This window comes from Echinops telfairi, unplaced genomic scaffold (assembly GCF_000313985.2).
Source record: "Echinops telfairi isolate 266 unplaced genomic scaffold, ASM31398v2 ScPeMD7_655;HRSCAF=1070, whole genome shotgun sequence".
In the NCBI taxonomy this organism is placed as follows: domain Eukaryota; kingdom Metazoa; phylum Chordata; class Mammalia; order Afrosoricida; family Tenrecidae; genus Echinops; species Echinops telfairi.
The window spans coordinates 22,631,376-22,646,700 of NW_022104553.1; the positions used below are offsets into that span (position 1 = coordinate 22,631,376).

General features: G+C 57.7%; 4 protein-coding genes across 12 annotated transcripts in view; 2 read left to right on the forward strand and 2 right to left on the reverse strand.

Moving 5' to 3' along the window:
- The window catches only part of SPHK2 (sphingosine kinase 2), a 9,376-nt gene extending 6,598 nt beyond the window's left edge, over positions 1–2,778 (reverse strand). The window contains exons 1-3 of one of the 9 annotated variants that reach the window (XM_045292934.1): positions 2,573–2,646; positions 2,368–2,483; positions 1,375–1,555 (exon numbers count right to left, since the gene is read on the reverse strand). In XM_045292934.1, coding sequence (XP_045148869.1) covers positions 1,375–1,446 — 72 coding nt within the window. In that variant the 5' untranslated portion in view covers positions 1,447–1,555; positions 2,368–2,483; positions 2,573–2,646. Of the gene's footprint in view, positions 1–1,374; positions 1,556–2,367; positions 2,649–2,694 lie in introns of those variants that run through there. The other 8 variants (XM_045292935.1, XM_045292938.1, XM_045292936.1 and 5 more) reach the window with 8 other exon arrangements.
- Positions 2,779–2,991: 213 nt separating this feature from the next.
- RPL18 (ribosomal protein L18) lies at positions 2,992–6,113 on the forward strand. Its single transcript, XM_004710414.3, has 7 exons — positions 2,992–3,087; positions 4,111–4,197; positions 4,316–4,423; positions 4,795–4,893; positions 5,253–5,376; positions 5,470–5,539; positions 5,993–6,113. The coding sequence occupies exons 1-7, from the start codon at positions 3,085–3,087 to the stop codon at positions 6,066–6,068; spliced, it is 567 nt and encodes a 188-aa protein (XP_004710471.1). The 5' UTR covers positions 2,992–3,084; the 3' UTR covers positions 6,069–6,113.
- A 1,386-nt stretch (positions 6,114–7,499) lies between these two features.
- Positions 7,500–11,859, forward strand: FAM83E (family with sequence similarity 83 member E). The gene is made up of 5 exons (XM_013006649.1): positions 7,500–7,976; positions 9,586–9,753; positions 10,139–10,263; positions 10,311–10,380; positions 11,809–11,859. Exons 1-5 carry the CDS (start codon positions 7,500–7,502, stop codon positions 11,857–11,859), a joined length of 891 nt encoding a protein of 296 aa, XP_012862103.1.
- A 106-nt stretch (positions 11,860–11,965) lies between these two features.
- On the reverse strand, positions 11,966–12,343 carry SPACA4 (sperm acrosome associated 4). The gene has a single exon (XM_004710639.1). It carries the CDS (start codon positions 12,341–12,343, stop codon positions 11,966–11,968), a length of 378 nt encoding a protein of 125 aa, XP_004710696.1.
- Between the last annotated feature and the right edge of the window lie 2,982 nt (positions 12,344–15,325).

Below are 15,325 nucleotides of genomic sequence, written 5' to 3' on the forward strand. Positions count from 1 at the left end.
ACACACACACACACACACACACACGACTCATTGCAACCCTGTAGGGCGGAATTGAGCTGCCTTGTGTCTATAAAGACACACACACGCGACTCATTGCAACCCTGTAGGGCGGAGTTGAGCTGCCCTGTATCTATAAAGAGAGAGAGAGACACACACACACACACACACACACACACACAATAAAACCCAGAGAACCATCGAGGCTGAAACGCAAAGAAGCAGGCAGAGAAGGGACAAGGAGACGGACCGAGATAGCTGCCTTTCGGGAGTTACAGAGACTCGGAGAAAGGCAGTGATAACACACAGACATTGCCAGAAAGTTCAGGGGGAAAAATGATAGGCACTTCTGGAATGGAAAGCAGAGTCGAGGTCATTCATACCTTGCGCTCAACCCAGAGCAGAGGTAGCCCCAGATAAACATCTACCTAGTGAATGAACCAGTCCTTGTCTAGACAGAGACATAGTAGAGAGATGGGGAGCGAGGCTTAGGGTGGAGAAGGGGGCTTGTGGGGTGAGGGGGAAATGTTGGAGGGCCAGCAGCTGAGAGGCACTGAGACTGAGGGGGTATGGGGGCGAGCAAACACATATGGCCAGGAAGATTCACAGAGTGAGGCTGACAAGCACAAGGTAAGTCTACAAGAAACTCGCACAGTAGGTGAAAGGGGGCAGAGCTTGCTAGAAAGAGATAAACGTCTTGCCAAATTCATTGCCGTCAAGTTGATTCTGACTCATAGCAACCCCATACGGTGGGGGTAGAATTGCTGCTATGGGTTTCCCAAGCCGTGAATCTTTCCAGGAGCAGGAAACCTCACCTTTCTCCCGACACAGGACTGGTGGACTAGGAAGGCTGACCTTACTTTACGGTTAGCAGCCCAGCTCGTAACCCACCACACCTGTGGGGCTCCTTGAAGCCCTCTCCAGGTGCCATCAAGTCAATTCCGACTCCTGATGACCCACCTGTGTGTCCAAATAGACCTGTGCTCTGTAGCATTGCTAATGGCTGTGGTCTTTCAGAAGTAGATTGCCTGGCCTTTCTTCTGACGCGCCACGGGCTGCACTTCAACCACCAGCCTTCAGTAGTCCTCAAGCACACTAACCGTTGGTGCCACCCAGATAATGTGCCCCCAAAGAGACACTGACCAACGAAGCCCAGCCGCAACGACGGAGACTACGTCACAGAGTCAAAGGACCACGGAGGAGGAGGAGGAGCAGAAAAAGGAAGCAGAGCTAAGGGGCCCCAAGCCCCTCACACAGATGGGCTTCTCTGGGCCTCAGCTGCCCTGTCTGTGAAATGGGGAGAGAGTCTGAGGTGTTAAGAGCTTTGGGTGCAGGGTCCCATAGGATTGTTATTTTGGCTTTCAGCTTCATCCTTACCTGAGCCCACTCTTCCTCTGTTTCCAGGAGTCCATTCACCTGCCTGTCCCCAGGCCCTGGGGGTGGAGGCATGGCAGGGAGAGGAAGGAATCAGGGCCCCTAATCCAGGGCTGGTCTTTGGCGCTTCAGAGGTGAGCCACAGTGAACAGACCCATCAAAGGCTGGCAAGCACTGAACTTCCCTGAAGGATGAAAGAGGGCTGGTTAGTACCATTGCTACTGCCCCAGCCAGTCCATCTGGTCACACCGAATTAAAGTTAATGTTTTTCGAGCACCTACTACATACATAAATACATTGTCCTAAGCACGTTTATGAACTCCTGATCCTAGAAATCACCCAGTGTGTTAACGCGTAAAGTCTGTTATCAATGAATTCAAGCCCAGAGAGGTGAAGTGACTTGGCCAAGGTCACAGAATTAGTTAAGTCGAGGATCCAGGATTTCAGTTGGGCTTCAAAGAGACGGCATTAGCTCTTTAAAAAAAAATTTCTTAAATCAATCATTTTTTTTGGGGGGGGTCTCACAGCTCTTATTACAATCCGTACATCAGTGGTACATAGGTTGCCATGATTATTTTCAAATCATTTTCTTTCTACTTGAGCCCTTGGTATTATTAGCTCTCTTCTCCCTCCCGCCCTCGTGGACCCCTGAAAAATGATCAACTGTTATTATTTTCCTATCTTACACTGTCCGCCAACTCCCTTCGTCCACGTTTCTGTTGTTCATGGTGGTGGGGTGGGGATGTTATACGTCGATTATTGTAGTCGGTTCCCCCTTTCTCCCCCCATCTTCCCCCTCCCCTCATGGTATCGCTACTCCCATTACTGTCCCTGAGGGGTTTATCTGCCTGGGATTCCGTGTGTCCAGAGCTCTTATCTGTACCAGTGTATATGCTCCGGTCTAGCCACCTACACTCCCCAATCGATGTTGTCCTCTCCAGAGCTCCCCCATTTTCTGTTTTTTTTTAACGACTCTCCATCCTCCCCTACCCTCACCTCAACTGAGACCTCAGGGAGCTTCCTCTGCGCACCGTGCATCTCCCCGGCACCAAACCCACTCTCGGCCAGTTGGATCTCTCTGGCTGGGAAAAGCAGCTCGCAAGTGACCAGGGCTAGGAAAGGCAGTGGGGCAGGTAAGGATGCTATAGACTACGCTGCAGCAAGAAGATCTCGGCTTCGACCTCAAGTAGGGTTTCCTAACCTGCTGCCGCGATAAAGACGCAATGCGAGATAAAGCATACTTAAGCTAAATCTGGGAACGCCGGTAGCTTAGGATCCAGAATTCCCAGGCCGGAACTATCCTTACCAGCCCCGCCTCCTCACCTCCAACCCTCGGTCCGCCGAGTCCTCCGAAGCCAGTGAGAGGTAGTCGGCGTCGGGCTAGAGCGTCACCGCGCAACGCACCATCTCTCTGGCTCCCCAAGCCTTTCCTTCCAGAAGGGAATAGAGAACAGGGCCTGGTGCGGGCCAGAAAGGCCGCCGACGTGCTTGCCCTTCCTTCCCAGACGTCGCGCTCCCTTCTCTTTGGTAGTTCTTCCGTCCTATTCCGCACTCGCCCATTTAGCCATCGTCGCACACACCACAAAGAGGCTGGAGGTGAGTGGTAGAGCGTCGCACTCGTGACGTCACCCAAGCGCCGCTCGCCGGATGCTTTCCCCGCCCACGCCGCAGCCGTTCCCTCTTTCCGGACCTGGCTGAGCAGGAGGCGCCATCATGGTGAGCGCGTCTGGCGGTGTTCGAGGCTTGGCCATCCGTCGCCATCTGCTGTGATCGCGGGTTGGGGGCCTTCCGGAGAAGGGAAGGGGTGCCAGCAGTGACCAAAGGCGGCAATTCCTGTGGCGAGGGAGGCCACCTCGGGGGTCCGGGAACCCGGAATTGGTCAGGCTCACGTCCGACTCTGGCCCCTCTCGCAACCGGTTCATTCACGCCGCCATGCCCAGCTAATCAAACCGCGAGCTTAAGTAGTAGAGTCAGGGGCCCGGGCTCGAGGCGGCAGAGCAGGTGACCCCGCAACTGCTCCGACCCATCTGTCAGTTTTCAGAGGGGAGTTCGAGGGCCGAGTTCTCGGGTTCTGGGAACCCCGTCGAGTTCTTAGCTCCTTAGCCCCTCTGGTCGGAGGAACCCTGCTCTCCGGGCCTGTGCCCCACTTAGAGCCGCCCCTTCCGATTGTCAACGTGACCTTAAAGGTGTCGCCTCAGAAAAGGCGGTGGGTGTCATGGCATCCTGTCGTTTCCTCAGCACTCACTTGGGAGTAGTGAGGTTACAGAAGCTCCCTCGTAGAACCTTCCGATTCAAGGAGGTGCTGTAGGGACGGTAATCCTAATAGAGGGGCGTTTGCCCTGTGGGTTACACGTTAGGCTGCTAACTACAGTTGGAAACCACCAGCCATTCCTCAGGGCTTTCTCCGCCCGTGGCAAATTTTTTAGCCTCAGAAACCTACAGAGTTAGTACTACCCTGCCATCAAGGGTCACTGTGGGAGTCGGATTGGACGCAGTCACATTGAGTTTGGTTTGTTTTTATTTTTTTGGTTCTTAAAGCATTTGGCATTGATGCCAGTTTCCAGGCGCTGAAGTAAAACAGTTCATTTCCACGGAGGCAGCAAAGCCCCTGTGTTCAGGGTGGAGGTGATTTGCTGTGTATAGATTTGGGTCCCCTTTCGGCGGTCACGGGGCCCCCAGTTGGCTCTTGGTGATCCAGAGTGGGGCCCATGGTTGTCCGGTGTCCCCCGCCCCCTCCAGGGAGTTGACATCCGCCACAACAAGGACCGAAAGGTTCGTCGCAAGGAACCCAAGAGCCAGGACATCTACCTGCGCCTCCTGGTCAAGGTGAGGCTGGGCCAGCCCAGGGCCGACAGCTGGAAAGGGGTTGTGGGGAGTCGATCCGGGGCTGGGGAAGCGGGGAGGCTTCTCACCCAGATTCTCATGCCTTTCCCCTTCCCCCTAGCTATACAGGTTTCTGGCCCGGAGGACCAACTCTACCTTCAACCAGGTTGTGCTGAAGAGACTGTTCATGAGCCGCACCAACCGGCCGCCCCTGTCGCTCTCTCGGATGGTGAGGGGGCCGAGGGCCATGCCCTTCAGGCTTGGAGGATGAGAGGGAGGGAACTGGCAGCCCAAGGGCTACTGAACCTGCATGGTGGGTGCTCTCCGGGGAGGGGGGCTGTCTTTCATATTCTTTTAGTGATGCTCAGGGAAAAGGACATACCAAAAACAGTTTTCCTTTCCTGGGAAAGCTGCGGTAGACCCTGGCGGGGACTTTGCCCAGGTTTCTTGAAGCCCCCTCGAGTGTCTCAGAAAGGTGCTGTTGGTAGGCTCAGCCTGTGTGTGTGTGTGGGGGGGGGGGGGGGGGGGGGAGCTTTGAATCCCAGAAGGGGGCTCATCTTTTTATCCAGTGCATCTTTGCTGTCCACCCCCTACCCCCAGATCCGGAAGATGAAGCTTCCTGGCCGAGAAAACAAGACAGCCGTGGTTGTGGGGACCATAACGGATGATGTGCGGGTGCAAGAGGTGCCCAAGCTGAAGGTGAACGGGGCAGGGCTCTGCTGGGTGGCATTGTAGTCTGATCCCTGGTGACCCAGACTCTGGGATCTCCCGGGGAGGGGCAGCATCAGTCACTGGGCCTTGCTATCAAGCCAGGTGACCTCGGCTCACATCCAGGTCTCTGCCGTCGTGTTGGTTCCTGACGACGCCCTGGCTGTTTGTGTGCACATACTGATGTTGGCGAGGTGATACAGTGGGCCCAACATTTAAGGGGTGAGAGGGGTCCTTGGTGGCCATGGACCATGTTAGTTATTGAGCAACCTACCAGGGGTAGCAAGTGCCAGCAGCTCCCTAGGACATGGCACACGGTGGCCCCTCACCACACCTGTCTCCTGGGTTAGGTGTGCGCCCTACGAGTGAGCAGCCGGGCCCGGAGCCGCATCCTCAAGGCTGGCGGCAAGATCCTCACCTTTGACCAGCTAGCCCTGGACTCCCCCAAGGGCTGTGGCACTGTCCTGCTGTCTGGTGAGTGGAACCTAGCAGCCCATGTGGTGTCCTGAAGATGCACTCCATGGAGCTCAGGGCCAGCTCTGTATATCTGTCCCCCCTCCTTTCCAGGTCCACGCAAGGGCCGCGAGGTGTACAGGCATTTCGGCAAGGCACCAGGGACACCCCACAGTCACACCAAGTAAGTGCCACCAGGATCTGCTCCCACTGACCCGCCATTGAGACCAGGCACTGGTATCCCCTGTAGGACAGGGTGGGACTGTGCCTGTGAGTTTCCACAACTGTTAAAGCCCTGTCTTTGCCATTGGGTGTCAAACAGCACAAGGTGCTAAGCTGCCTGGGAAGGCTGGGCCACCTACCATTGAGCCATGAGCCTCTGGTCCTTAGAGGCCACGCTGCATCCTTGACTCCCAAAAAGCAACCCAAACCCATTGAGTGGGTGCTGAATCAATACTGGCCCTATGGACCCCCTGTGGAGGGGGTCTCTGGCTGTATGTGCTCTGAGGCTGGCTGTCAGTTTCACCCTCCAACTCCCTGGTGAGTTATAACCCCTGGCCTGGCTCAGTGAGGGACCTACTGGGCCACCAGGGCTCCTGGCATCTTGACTGACTCACCCCACCACTTCTCCCCGCAGACCCTATGTTCGCTCCAAGGGCCGGAAGTTCGAGAGAGCCAGAGGCCGACGTGCCAGCCGAGGCTACAAAAACTAACCCCAGATCCCGTTCTGTTATTAAAACATTTGGATGTTCACTGCATACGTGTCTTGTGTTCCTGGGGGCGGGGTTGATCCTGGGGGCTGTGGGATGCCTGTGTTGTGGGGCTGGACAGTTTGGTCTTGGGTGCCTCCAGTGGCACCCCTGGTGGCCACTCTGACAACCTGTCCTCTCTGGACAACCAACTGCATCCATACCTGCTTTCTCTCCGGTTTGGCCCCGCCCAACCATCTTAAAGAGCCAGTGCGCCCTGGCTTGGCACTGGGGGGTGGACAAGGAAGTTAGTGCCCTTGGGGCGGGGCTGGGGGGAGGGGCCTTGGGAACAGGTGAGGTGTGCTCCAGGGACCAGGAAGCCAGCCTGAGGCCAGAGACCGCATGAGGGAGCATCCGCCTGTGGTGCTGCGGTTGGGACCCTGAGGCTGTTGCTGGAACTACCCCTTCCGTGTACACAAAGGGCTGGGCTGCCGGGCCTCAGGAGAGGCCAGAGAAGACAGGACACTGAGGAGGCTAAGGTCCCTGAATTCCGTGAGCACACAGATGGGTGCCTGGGGCTGGGTGGGTAAGAAGGGAGGGCTACTGGTGATTTGCCTCACTGCAGGGCTGAGGCCTGAGGGAAGGGGCTGTGTGTGAAAGACAGGCTGTAGACCAGTTGGATGGTCAGCGGGCAGGAGATCCTGGGCTTCAGGCAGGTTCCTACCTGGGTGGGGTCAGCTTGTCCCCAGTGACTGGCAGGTTCTCCCTCCCAGCTGAATGGCCCGTGGAGGTCACAGGCCGGATCTGTAATAGTCCTGGGGCATCCCAAGGGGACTTGGGGGGCAGTGGGGGCCCCTGATCAACAGCAGGGCAGGGTGCAGGCCCCAGGGCTGAGCAAAGGCATCCAACGACAGCAGGGCTCAGCCTTTAACGGGATGCACTGATGAAGTGGTCAGGCAGCTAGACTCCTGGCAGACAGCACAACAGACACCAGGATTGTCACTCAAGCAATCTGACGGATGAGGTGGCCCGAGAGGTGTCAGCCAGCAGCAAGCAGCCCTTCCTTTCCTTAGTTGACAGTTGGAGGTGGAGGAGGATCAGATAGCCGGGCCTTCAGCTGAGAACCAGGGGTCGGGCTGACAGGTGGCACCATTGGACTTGAAACCAGGTGACCAGCCTGAACAACGGGGAGGACCTGCTGTGGAACCGTCCAGACATCGGGGGCAGGTGGCAGGAGGGCCAGCCCGTTACCCTATAGTAGTGACCTGAGACGTTTGGGGGGGAGGAGGGTACAGTGATCAGGGAGCCATTGGGACTTGGACAGGACCACCGTATGGCCACCTAGCATCTGCCCTTCAGAGAGGCCCCCTTACCCCCCCCCCCAGCCCCCCGCCCAAATGGTCAGTCACTCCCTGCCAAGCCCTTAAGGACCCAGCCTCCACTCAGCAGACCACGATGGCGGCCTCCCAGCTGGCTGCGCTGGACGACTTGGACTCCGGGCCTGGGGAGCTGCCTTTGACAGAGGCCAGCCCTGGCTATCTGTACACGGAGGGCCAGCGGCTGGCCCTGGAGACCCTGCTGAGCGAGGGCGCGGAAGCGTTCGAGAACTGCGTGCTCCAAGAGAGGCTGCGGCCCTTCCTGAGCGCCGACGAGGTCCGGGTCCTGGCAGCGTCGGCTGAGGACTGGACAACAGCCGTGCCCGAGCCTAGCGGGGCCGCTGAGGGAGCCGCTCTTACCAATGGGCTGGCCAGTGACAGCCTGACCTACTGGCCTGGCCAGTCAGAGGAGCCAGCACCCGTGCTGCGACTGGGCTGGCCAGAGGACCCAGCCTGGAAGGGCATCACCCGGGCCCAGCTGTACACCCAGCCACCTGCTGAGGGCCACCCATCGCTCAAGGAGGTGGTGCGCCGGGAACTCCAGGCTGCCAGTAAGGTGGGTCCACGCTCTCTGGAACTGGAGCCTCCCCCTTGCCCCCTCCCTCCCCAGGCTCCTGCCCTCCAGGCATCAAGGTGACCCAGTGAGGCTGCTCACCACAAGGTCAGCGGTTTCCAAAGACAAAGATAAGGCTGCCTGCTCTCCTGAAGCTTGACAGCTTCAGAAGCCCACATGGGGCCGTTCCACCCAGTCCTATGGGGTTGCTGGGAATCCCGGTGGCTTTGGGGGTGACAGTTAGGCTACTAACCTCAGGGTCAGCTTTCCAAACCACGAGCCGCTCCCCAGGAGAAAGATGAGGCTTTCTACTCCCAGAAAGAAACCCACCGGACCAGAGCACGTCCACGGGTACAGATCCGAGCTGGAAACACAGGGAATCCAGGACGGATGAACCCCTCAGGACCCATCATGAGAGTAGCGATCCCAGGAGGGTGGAGGGAAGGTGGGGGAAGAAAGGGGGAACTGATCACAAGGATCTATATATAACCCCCTCCCTGGGGGACAGACAACAGTAAAGTGGGTGAAGGGAGACATTGGACAGTGTAAGACAGGACAAAATAATAATAACGTATAAATTATCAAGGGTTCCTAAGGGAGGGGGTGAAGAGGGAGGGAAGGGAAAATTGAGCTGATGCCAAGGGCTCAAGTAGAAAGAAAATGTTTTGAGAATGATGATGGCAACAAATGTACCATGTGCTTGACACGATGGATGGATGGATGGTGAGATGGATGGATGGATGGTGATAAGAGTTGTACGAGCCTCCAATAACATGATTTTTAAAAGGAAAAAAAGAAAGAAACCCACGGGGACAGTTCTTCTCTGTCCTATAGGGTCCCTCTGAGTCAGCGTGAACTGCCGAGGAGTGAGAGTGAGGGAGTGGCTAGCTGTATGTCCATTAAAGAAATGGGGAAAAAGGCCTGTAAATCTCTCCTGTAACTTACTGTCCCCGTGATGGGAACCCAGGCTGTTGGGTGATTTGAGTCAGGGGTCAGCCAGCCAGCTACCACCAATCCCGAGTGGACTCCCAGTGCGTGTGTGTGTGTGTGTGTGTGTGTGTGTGTCCAGCTCTGCCCCACAACAGGGTTTTCTGCAGCTGGTTTTACAGAAGCAGGTCACCAGGCCTTTCTTCCGAGGTCCTCTGGCCGGACTCCTTTGGGTGAACCCGTTTGCAAGGCCCCGGGGGCCTCGTCCAACAGGACTTACAGGAGCCACCACTGCGTGAGCTCCAGGCCTCCCCCTGCTGGCTTGCACAGGACTGCCCTCCCCACCCCAGCACCCAGAGGGGCCGACCCACCACCATGGGGGCGGGGAATCAGGCACAGGCCCCTGGAGCCGCTGCCATGCTGATGGAGGCTTGACGGAGTTGCTGTTGTAACACACGGGCCAGGTGTTACTGACGTCCAGCGGTGAACGCTGGGTGTCCAGGAACATAGTTCCTGATGACCGCGTTGCCGGCTGGACTGATAACCCAGCAGAGCGCCTCAGAAGAGACGCCTGGCTGTCTTGGGCCAGGCCTTCAGACTCTCAGCACCCAGTGCATCTCACCCCCTCCCTGAGGCCCCTGCGCCCACCCAAAGTCAGGCTCCTCACATCCCTTCCTGCCCCTAGCTGGTGGCCGTCGTCATGGATGTATTCACCGACCCAGACCTGCTTTGGGACCTGGTGGACGCCGCCACACGCCGCTGGGTCCCTGTCTACCTGCTACTGGACGGCCAGCAGCTGCCCGCCTTCCTGGCTCTGGCCCGGCAGCTGAGAGTGAACCCCTGGGCCACAGAGGTAGGGGCCAGCCAGCATCCCTTCTCCTGGGGCTGGGCAGGGGCAGTGGGGGACAAGGGCACCTTCCATAGGGTCTTAGGCTGCCAACTAAGAGGGGGTCCCCAAAATCAGATGCCCAAGGCACTGCACCGGGGGAAGTGGGGTGGACTTTTGATGGCGTGCCCGGGGGGCCACAAAGTTGGGGTTACCCCCAGCAGTTGTCCCCTGAGGCCTGTTTGCCGGGACGCTGCGGAAGTTGGCAAGGGTTCTATACTGGATCCGCAGGCCACCACCCATCTGGGAGCAGCGGCCGGAGGGATGACCCTGGAGCTCTTGGCCCTGAGTGGGGGGACCCTAAGAGGTGGACCTGAGCAAGGACATGCCACCCACCCCCACCCCCGTCTAGAACCTGGACGTCCGCGTCGGGCAGGGCTGCAGTTTCCAGAGCCGCAGGAGGCGGCAGGTGAGCGGCCACATGCGAGAGAAGTTTGTGCTCCTGGACAGTGTCAGGGTCATCACAGGCTCCTACAGGTACGATGCCCTCCCACCATTCCCTCTGCCAACATCCTGCCTCCAAGCCCCGCCTCCACGTGCCGGTTTGCCCTGAGCATCCCGTTTCCCGAGGGCCTCCGCTTCCTCATCTGGAAAGTGGGTTTAGAAAACACATGGCCTTCCTCGCCTGGAGACGGGAGGTCCCTTCCGGAGGCAGAAACAGGATCGGGGCGCTGCTTCCTGATCTCAAGGGAGCCTCACCTCCCTGACATCCCATCTCCACGTCGTCACTCACCCGGAGTGTCCATACGATAGTTGCAGTGTGTGTAAGGGGCTTGGGGTGCTGGCGATTGGAGCTGGAGGATTTGCTTGTCTACCAGCAAGTTCAGGGTTGGGGAGAGAGGGGCACTCACACGGCTCACCGCCACCCTGGAGGGGACCTGGCTTTGGAAGGGAGAATCGACAGGGTCGGTAGAGGCTCCTGAACCCTCGCTGGCGTCCAGGGGAATCCGGTTCACAGTGACCCCATCTAGAGGACAGGGTAGAACCGCCCCCCTGGGAGTTTCCCGGAGGCTGTCGATCTCCGTGGGAGCGTCAGACAGCCTCGTCTTTCTGCCCCACTTCCCAGAGGAGGCATGAAAAAAAAACCAATCAACTCACCTCCCGACCTCCCCATCAACCAGTGGACTCCAGCTCAGAGTCACCTGACAGGACAGGGTAGAGCTGCCCCTGTGGGTGTCCCCGACTGTGACACCGCGTGGGAGTAGAAAACGCTGTCTTTCACCACTATTGCACTAGGGTACCGCTTTGCAGATTAGACGTGAAAACAAAAAACACCACTGCCCTCGCCCCTCAAAAAAAAACCAAAACACCCTAAAGACTTCACGACCGTACAACTGGTTCTGATTCAGAGAGGCCCTGTGGCTTCCCCAGACTGTCCCTCTACAGCAATAGGTACGTGCACCTTTCTTCTTGGGAGCGGCTGGTAGCTCCAAACTGCTGACCTGGTGGTTAGTACGGCAACCTGCTAGGCCAGCGCCCCTGGCATTGAGGCCAGGTGGGGTGTTGCTGGGTCAGCACCCACTGGAAGGCATTTAACATCAACAGGGAGACTGGCCCGCCCAACCTCTGCCGGTAACAGGATCTCCGTGGATCGACATTCCCTCCTTCGTGGGGGTGTCTTGGGTCCTGTGGGTTGAGCTGCTAATCCTAGCTCAGCAATTTGACACCATCAGCCGTTCTGCAGGCGAAAGACTGGGAAAGACAGGGCTCTCGACTCCCTCCCATAGGGAGTTACAGTCTCGGACCCCCCCTCCCAACCCGAGCCAGTTCTACTTTGGGCTGCAGGGTCGCTGAGAGTTGCCATCCGCTTAAATGACAGTGAATTTGGTTTGTGCGTGGGGGTGGGTGGGTGGTGGGTGGAGGGGCTGAGCACCAAGATTGAGCGGCATCTGCTTCAAACGCAAAAAGAGATGCATGCATTGTAGGGCCGAGGAATTATCATCGCACGCACCTACCCACCCACAGGGCACCCCCACCAGCCTGCCAGGCCTCAGGGGTCTTCTCCCGGGTGGGGCTGCCCAGGAAGGGACCAAGTCTGGCACCATGGGGGTCCAGAGCCTGCAGGCCATTTAATGAGGGAGACTGCGGGTAGGGGGGTAGGAGAGGACAGAGGCAGGGAGTGTGGGGAACCGTGGAGGGCAGGGCAGACCAGGCCCCGCCTCCCCGACGGTCACTTCAACTAGTGGAGCAGCAACCCCAAGCCCAGGGCCAGGCCGGCCGTGGCCCCCGCGGCCCGGGTGCCGGTGGTGGGCGGGGCCAGGTTACAGAGGTCCCCCTGGCAGCAGGAGGTGACCAGGCTGTAGGTGACGCCCTTGTAGTTGACGGGCTGCTCGTGGCCACAGTTGATGGAGCGCAGGCAGCCCTTGTTGGTGATGGGGCCCAGGCCGGGGGCCAGCCCGTAGCCCGTGAAGCAGTCTTCCTCTTCCGCACAGCTCATGCGCGTGCTGGGGCACTGCTTGGAGTCTGTCAGCTCACAGAAGAAGCAGTCCTTGATGCCCCTGGTGGCCGGGGACAGGGACAGCGCCAGCGCGGTCAGCAACAGCCAGCGGAGGACCATGACGGCCTGGCCGCGCTGATGATGCCCGAGCCAGGCCTGGGCCTTCCCGGGCCTTCCCTGGACAGCTGAATGGCTCTGGGTATGCCCGTGAGAACTCTGGTCCCTCGCTCGCTGGGGCTTCCTGGGACCGGTGCTGGGGCGGCGGTCCTCTCAGGAGTTCTGTTGGGGTGCGGCTCCCGGAGGGGCGTCCCCTGAGTTGAAGAAGAGCCAGCCTTTGCACCCCAAGGAGACTCTGAGACAGAATGCGGTGACCTCACAGAAGTCTTCTGGGGGTTCCCACCAGCTGCTGGGGGGAGGGGAGGAGGCCGCAGGTCACAATCAGAGGGGCGGCCTTGGCCCTCTGACCTCCCAGAGGGTGAGGGCACTGGCACCCGGCATAAGTAAGGGCACCTCCTATCCATACCCACCCCCCTGGAGACCAGCAGAGCACTGGCCTTCCCATGCCAGTGGCCCGACCACTCACGGAGGCCGTCTGTGTGTGAGAGTGGCCCCAAGCACGTGGGGGTCTCAGGGCCTGATTTTCCAGGAATAGATGGCCAGGGCTGTCTTCAGAGACACCTCAAGGTGACCTTAAACCGCCCACCTTCAGAACTGCCCCTGTGGGTTCGTCACTCTTTACGGGAGTAGAAAGCCACCTCTCTCTCTGTCTCACTCTCTCTCCACCCTCGAATCTGAAGCGCTACCAAACCAAAGCCAAGCCCGCTGCCATGGAATCTATTCCAACTCAGAGCGACCCAATAGGATAGGGTCGGACTGCCCTGGCCCTCTTCCAAGACTGTGACTCTCTAAGAGAGTAGAACACCCTCTCTCTCTCTCTCATTGCCATCAAATCAATTCTGACTCATAGCACCCCTCTAGGGCAGGATCAAACTGCCCCTTTGGGTTTCCAAAGACGGTAACACTTCTCGGGAGCAGGCAGCCTCTCCTTTCTTCTGCAGAGCGTCTGGTGGTTCCCAACCGCGGTCCTTGCAGTTGGTAGCCCGATGTGTAACCACTGCCCCACCAGGGCTCTGTCATCATGGGCACAGAGATGCACAGCACATAATTTCCTTGGGGGTGGGGGGCAGGGACACAATTTAATTCGTAACAATAGCCATTGCTGTTGAGTGGATGCCGACTCACTGGCGACCCTGTAATAGGCTGGGGTGGAACTGCCCCCATGGGGTTTCGAACGCTGGAACTCTCTAGAGAGGCAGGTGGACAGGTCTTTCTCCCTTGGGGCCGCAGGGTGGGCTCAAACTGCCGACCTTTCGATCGGCGGCGGAGCACATAACTCCTTTGCCACCTGGGCTCCCTTCTTCTCACTCTGCACCCGGACAAGCTGAGGCTCAGGCAGGGGAAGGGACGCATCCAGAGTCACCCCCCATCTCCTATGACGGCCCAGGTTTAAGAGACCTCCAGGGGAGGCCGGGCGTGAAGAGGCATGTACTGAGCACCCTACTGCGTGCACGGGCGGTTCACAAGGTCTACACATGACAGCTAACCACGGTGGACTGGTTTTGACAGAGCTTCCAGATAGGTAGACCAGGAAGAAAGACCTGGAGACAGCCTAGGGGACCCTCCAGAGCCTAGTTCTACTGTAACACATGGGGAGGTCACCGGAAGTAGAATGCCTCAATGGCAAGTTTTGGGGACTGGTTTCCTGTCTGCCTCGACTTTCAGCAACAAGGTACGACGTGACTGGTCACTCACCCCCTGCTGTCATATTGATTTGGACCCCAAGCGGTCCTCCGGGGGTTTTCTGAGGCTGTTAATCTTGACGGGAATAGACAGCCTCATCGTACCCCCGAGGAACTGGCAGGTGGGTTTGAACCACTAACCTCACGGTTCACAGTCCGATGCTTCCTGCACAGCTGCTAGCAATCTCAGCCGCTGCGATTAACAGGTAAAGGTTTCCCTGCTTGCAGGTTTTTAAGGTTTACTTGGTGTTTGGCCTGCTGTTCCCCATTCTCTCTCATTCGATGGTTTAACTCCGTAGTACAGAAGAGGAAACTGAGGCCCAGGGCAGGCCCCTTGGGGATGTGTTCCTCGGCAAGGGCTTGATAGATGGCAGTTTGTTTAGAAGATGGTGACAAGTTTGGCTGCTCATTGCAAGGCCTAAAGTTCAAACCCACCAACTACTCCCAGGGAGAAAGATGAGGCTGTCTGTTCCCATAGAAGCCCTGTTGACACAGTAGTTGTGTGTGGAGCTGCTAATCCCAAGGTCCGCAGTATGAATTAACCAGCAGCTGTGCCACAGGAGAGAGATGAGGCTTTCTACTCTCAAACATAATCACCGTCTCAGAAACCCAGAGGGGCAGTTCTACCCTGTCCTGGAGGGCCCGAGTCAGTGGTAGTGAGTTTGGGTGCTTTCTGTTTGATCTGCTTCCGTGGACATTGACAGCCTCAAAATCTTCCAGGGTCTTGGAGAGTTGGAATCAAGTTGGTGGAATCAAGTTGGTGGCAGGGAGTTTGTGTTGGTTTGATTCAGAAGGCAGTGGCGGCGGGTGTCAGAAAACATCTGTGGCTGTTGAAACTCCCTGCCATCCAATTTCAATGCTGAACTGACCCCTGTGGATTTCAGGGACTGGAGATCTTTTTGGGAACAGACAGCCTCATCTTTCCCAGGTGGAGCAGCTGCCGGGTTCGAACTGCTGAACTTCTGGTTAGCAGCCCAAAGCATCACCCACTGTACCACCGTGGCTCCTGCCTTCATGTTGGGCGCTGACATTCACCAGCACGTTCCAGGCTGATCCTTGTGGCTCTTGTGCCATCTATTAAGTCAGACAGTATTCTTTTTTGCGACGCTTCAGGTTTTCACGGGTGGCCAGGCCTTTCTACCTAGTCTGTCTCAGTCTGAAACCTGTCCACCCAGGCTGATCCTGCTGCAGCCCAGCTTCCGGACTGAGAAGCAAGGATGTTGAGAGGCTTAGCCGAATGTACCGTACTTTAGATACACTGGCCGGAGGGGCCCTACCCTGGAGAAGGACATCGTGCTTGGTA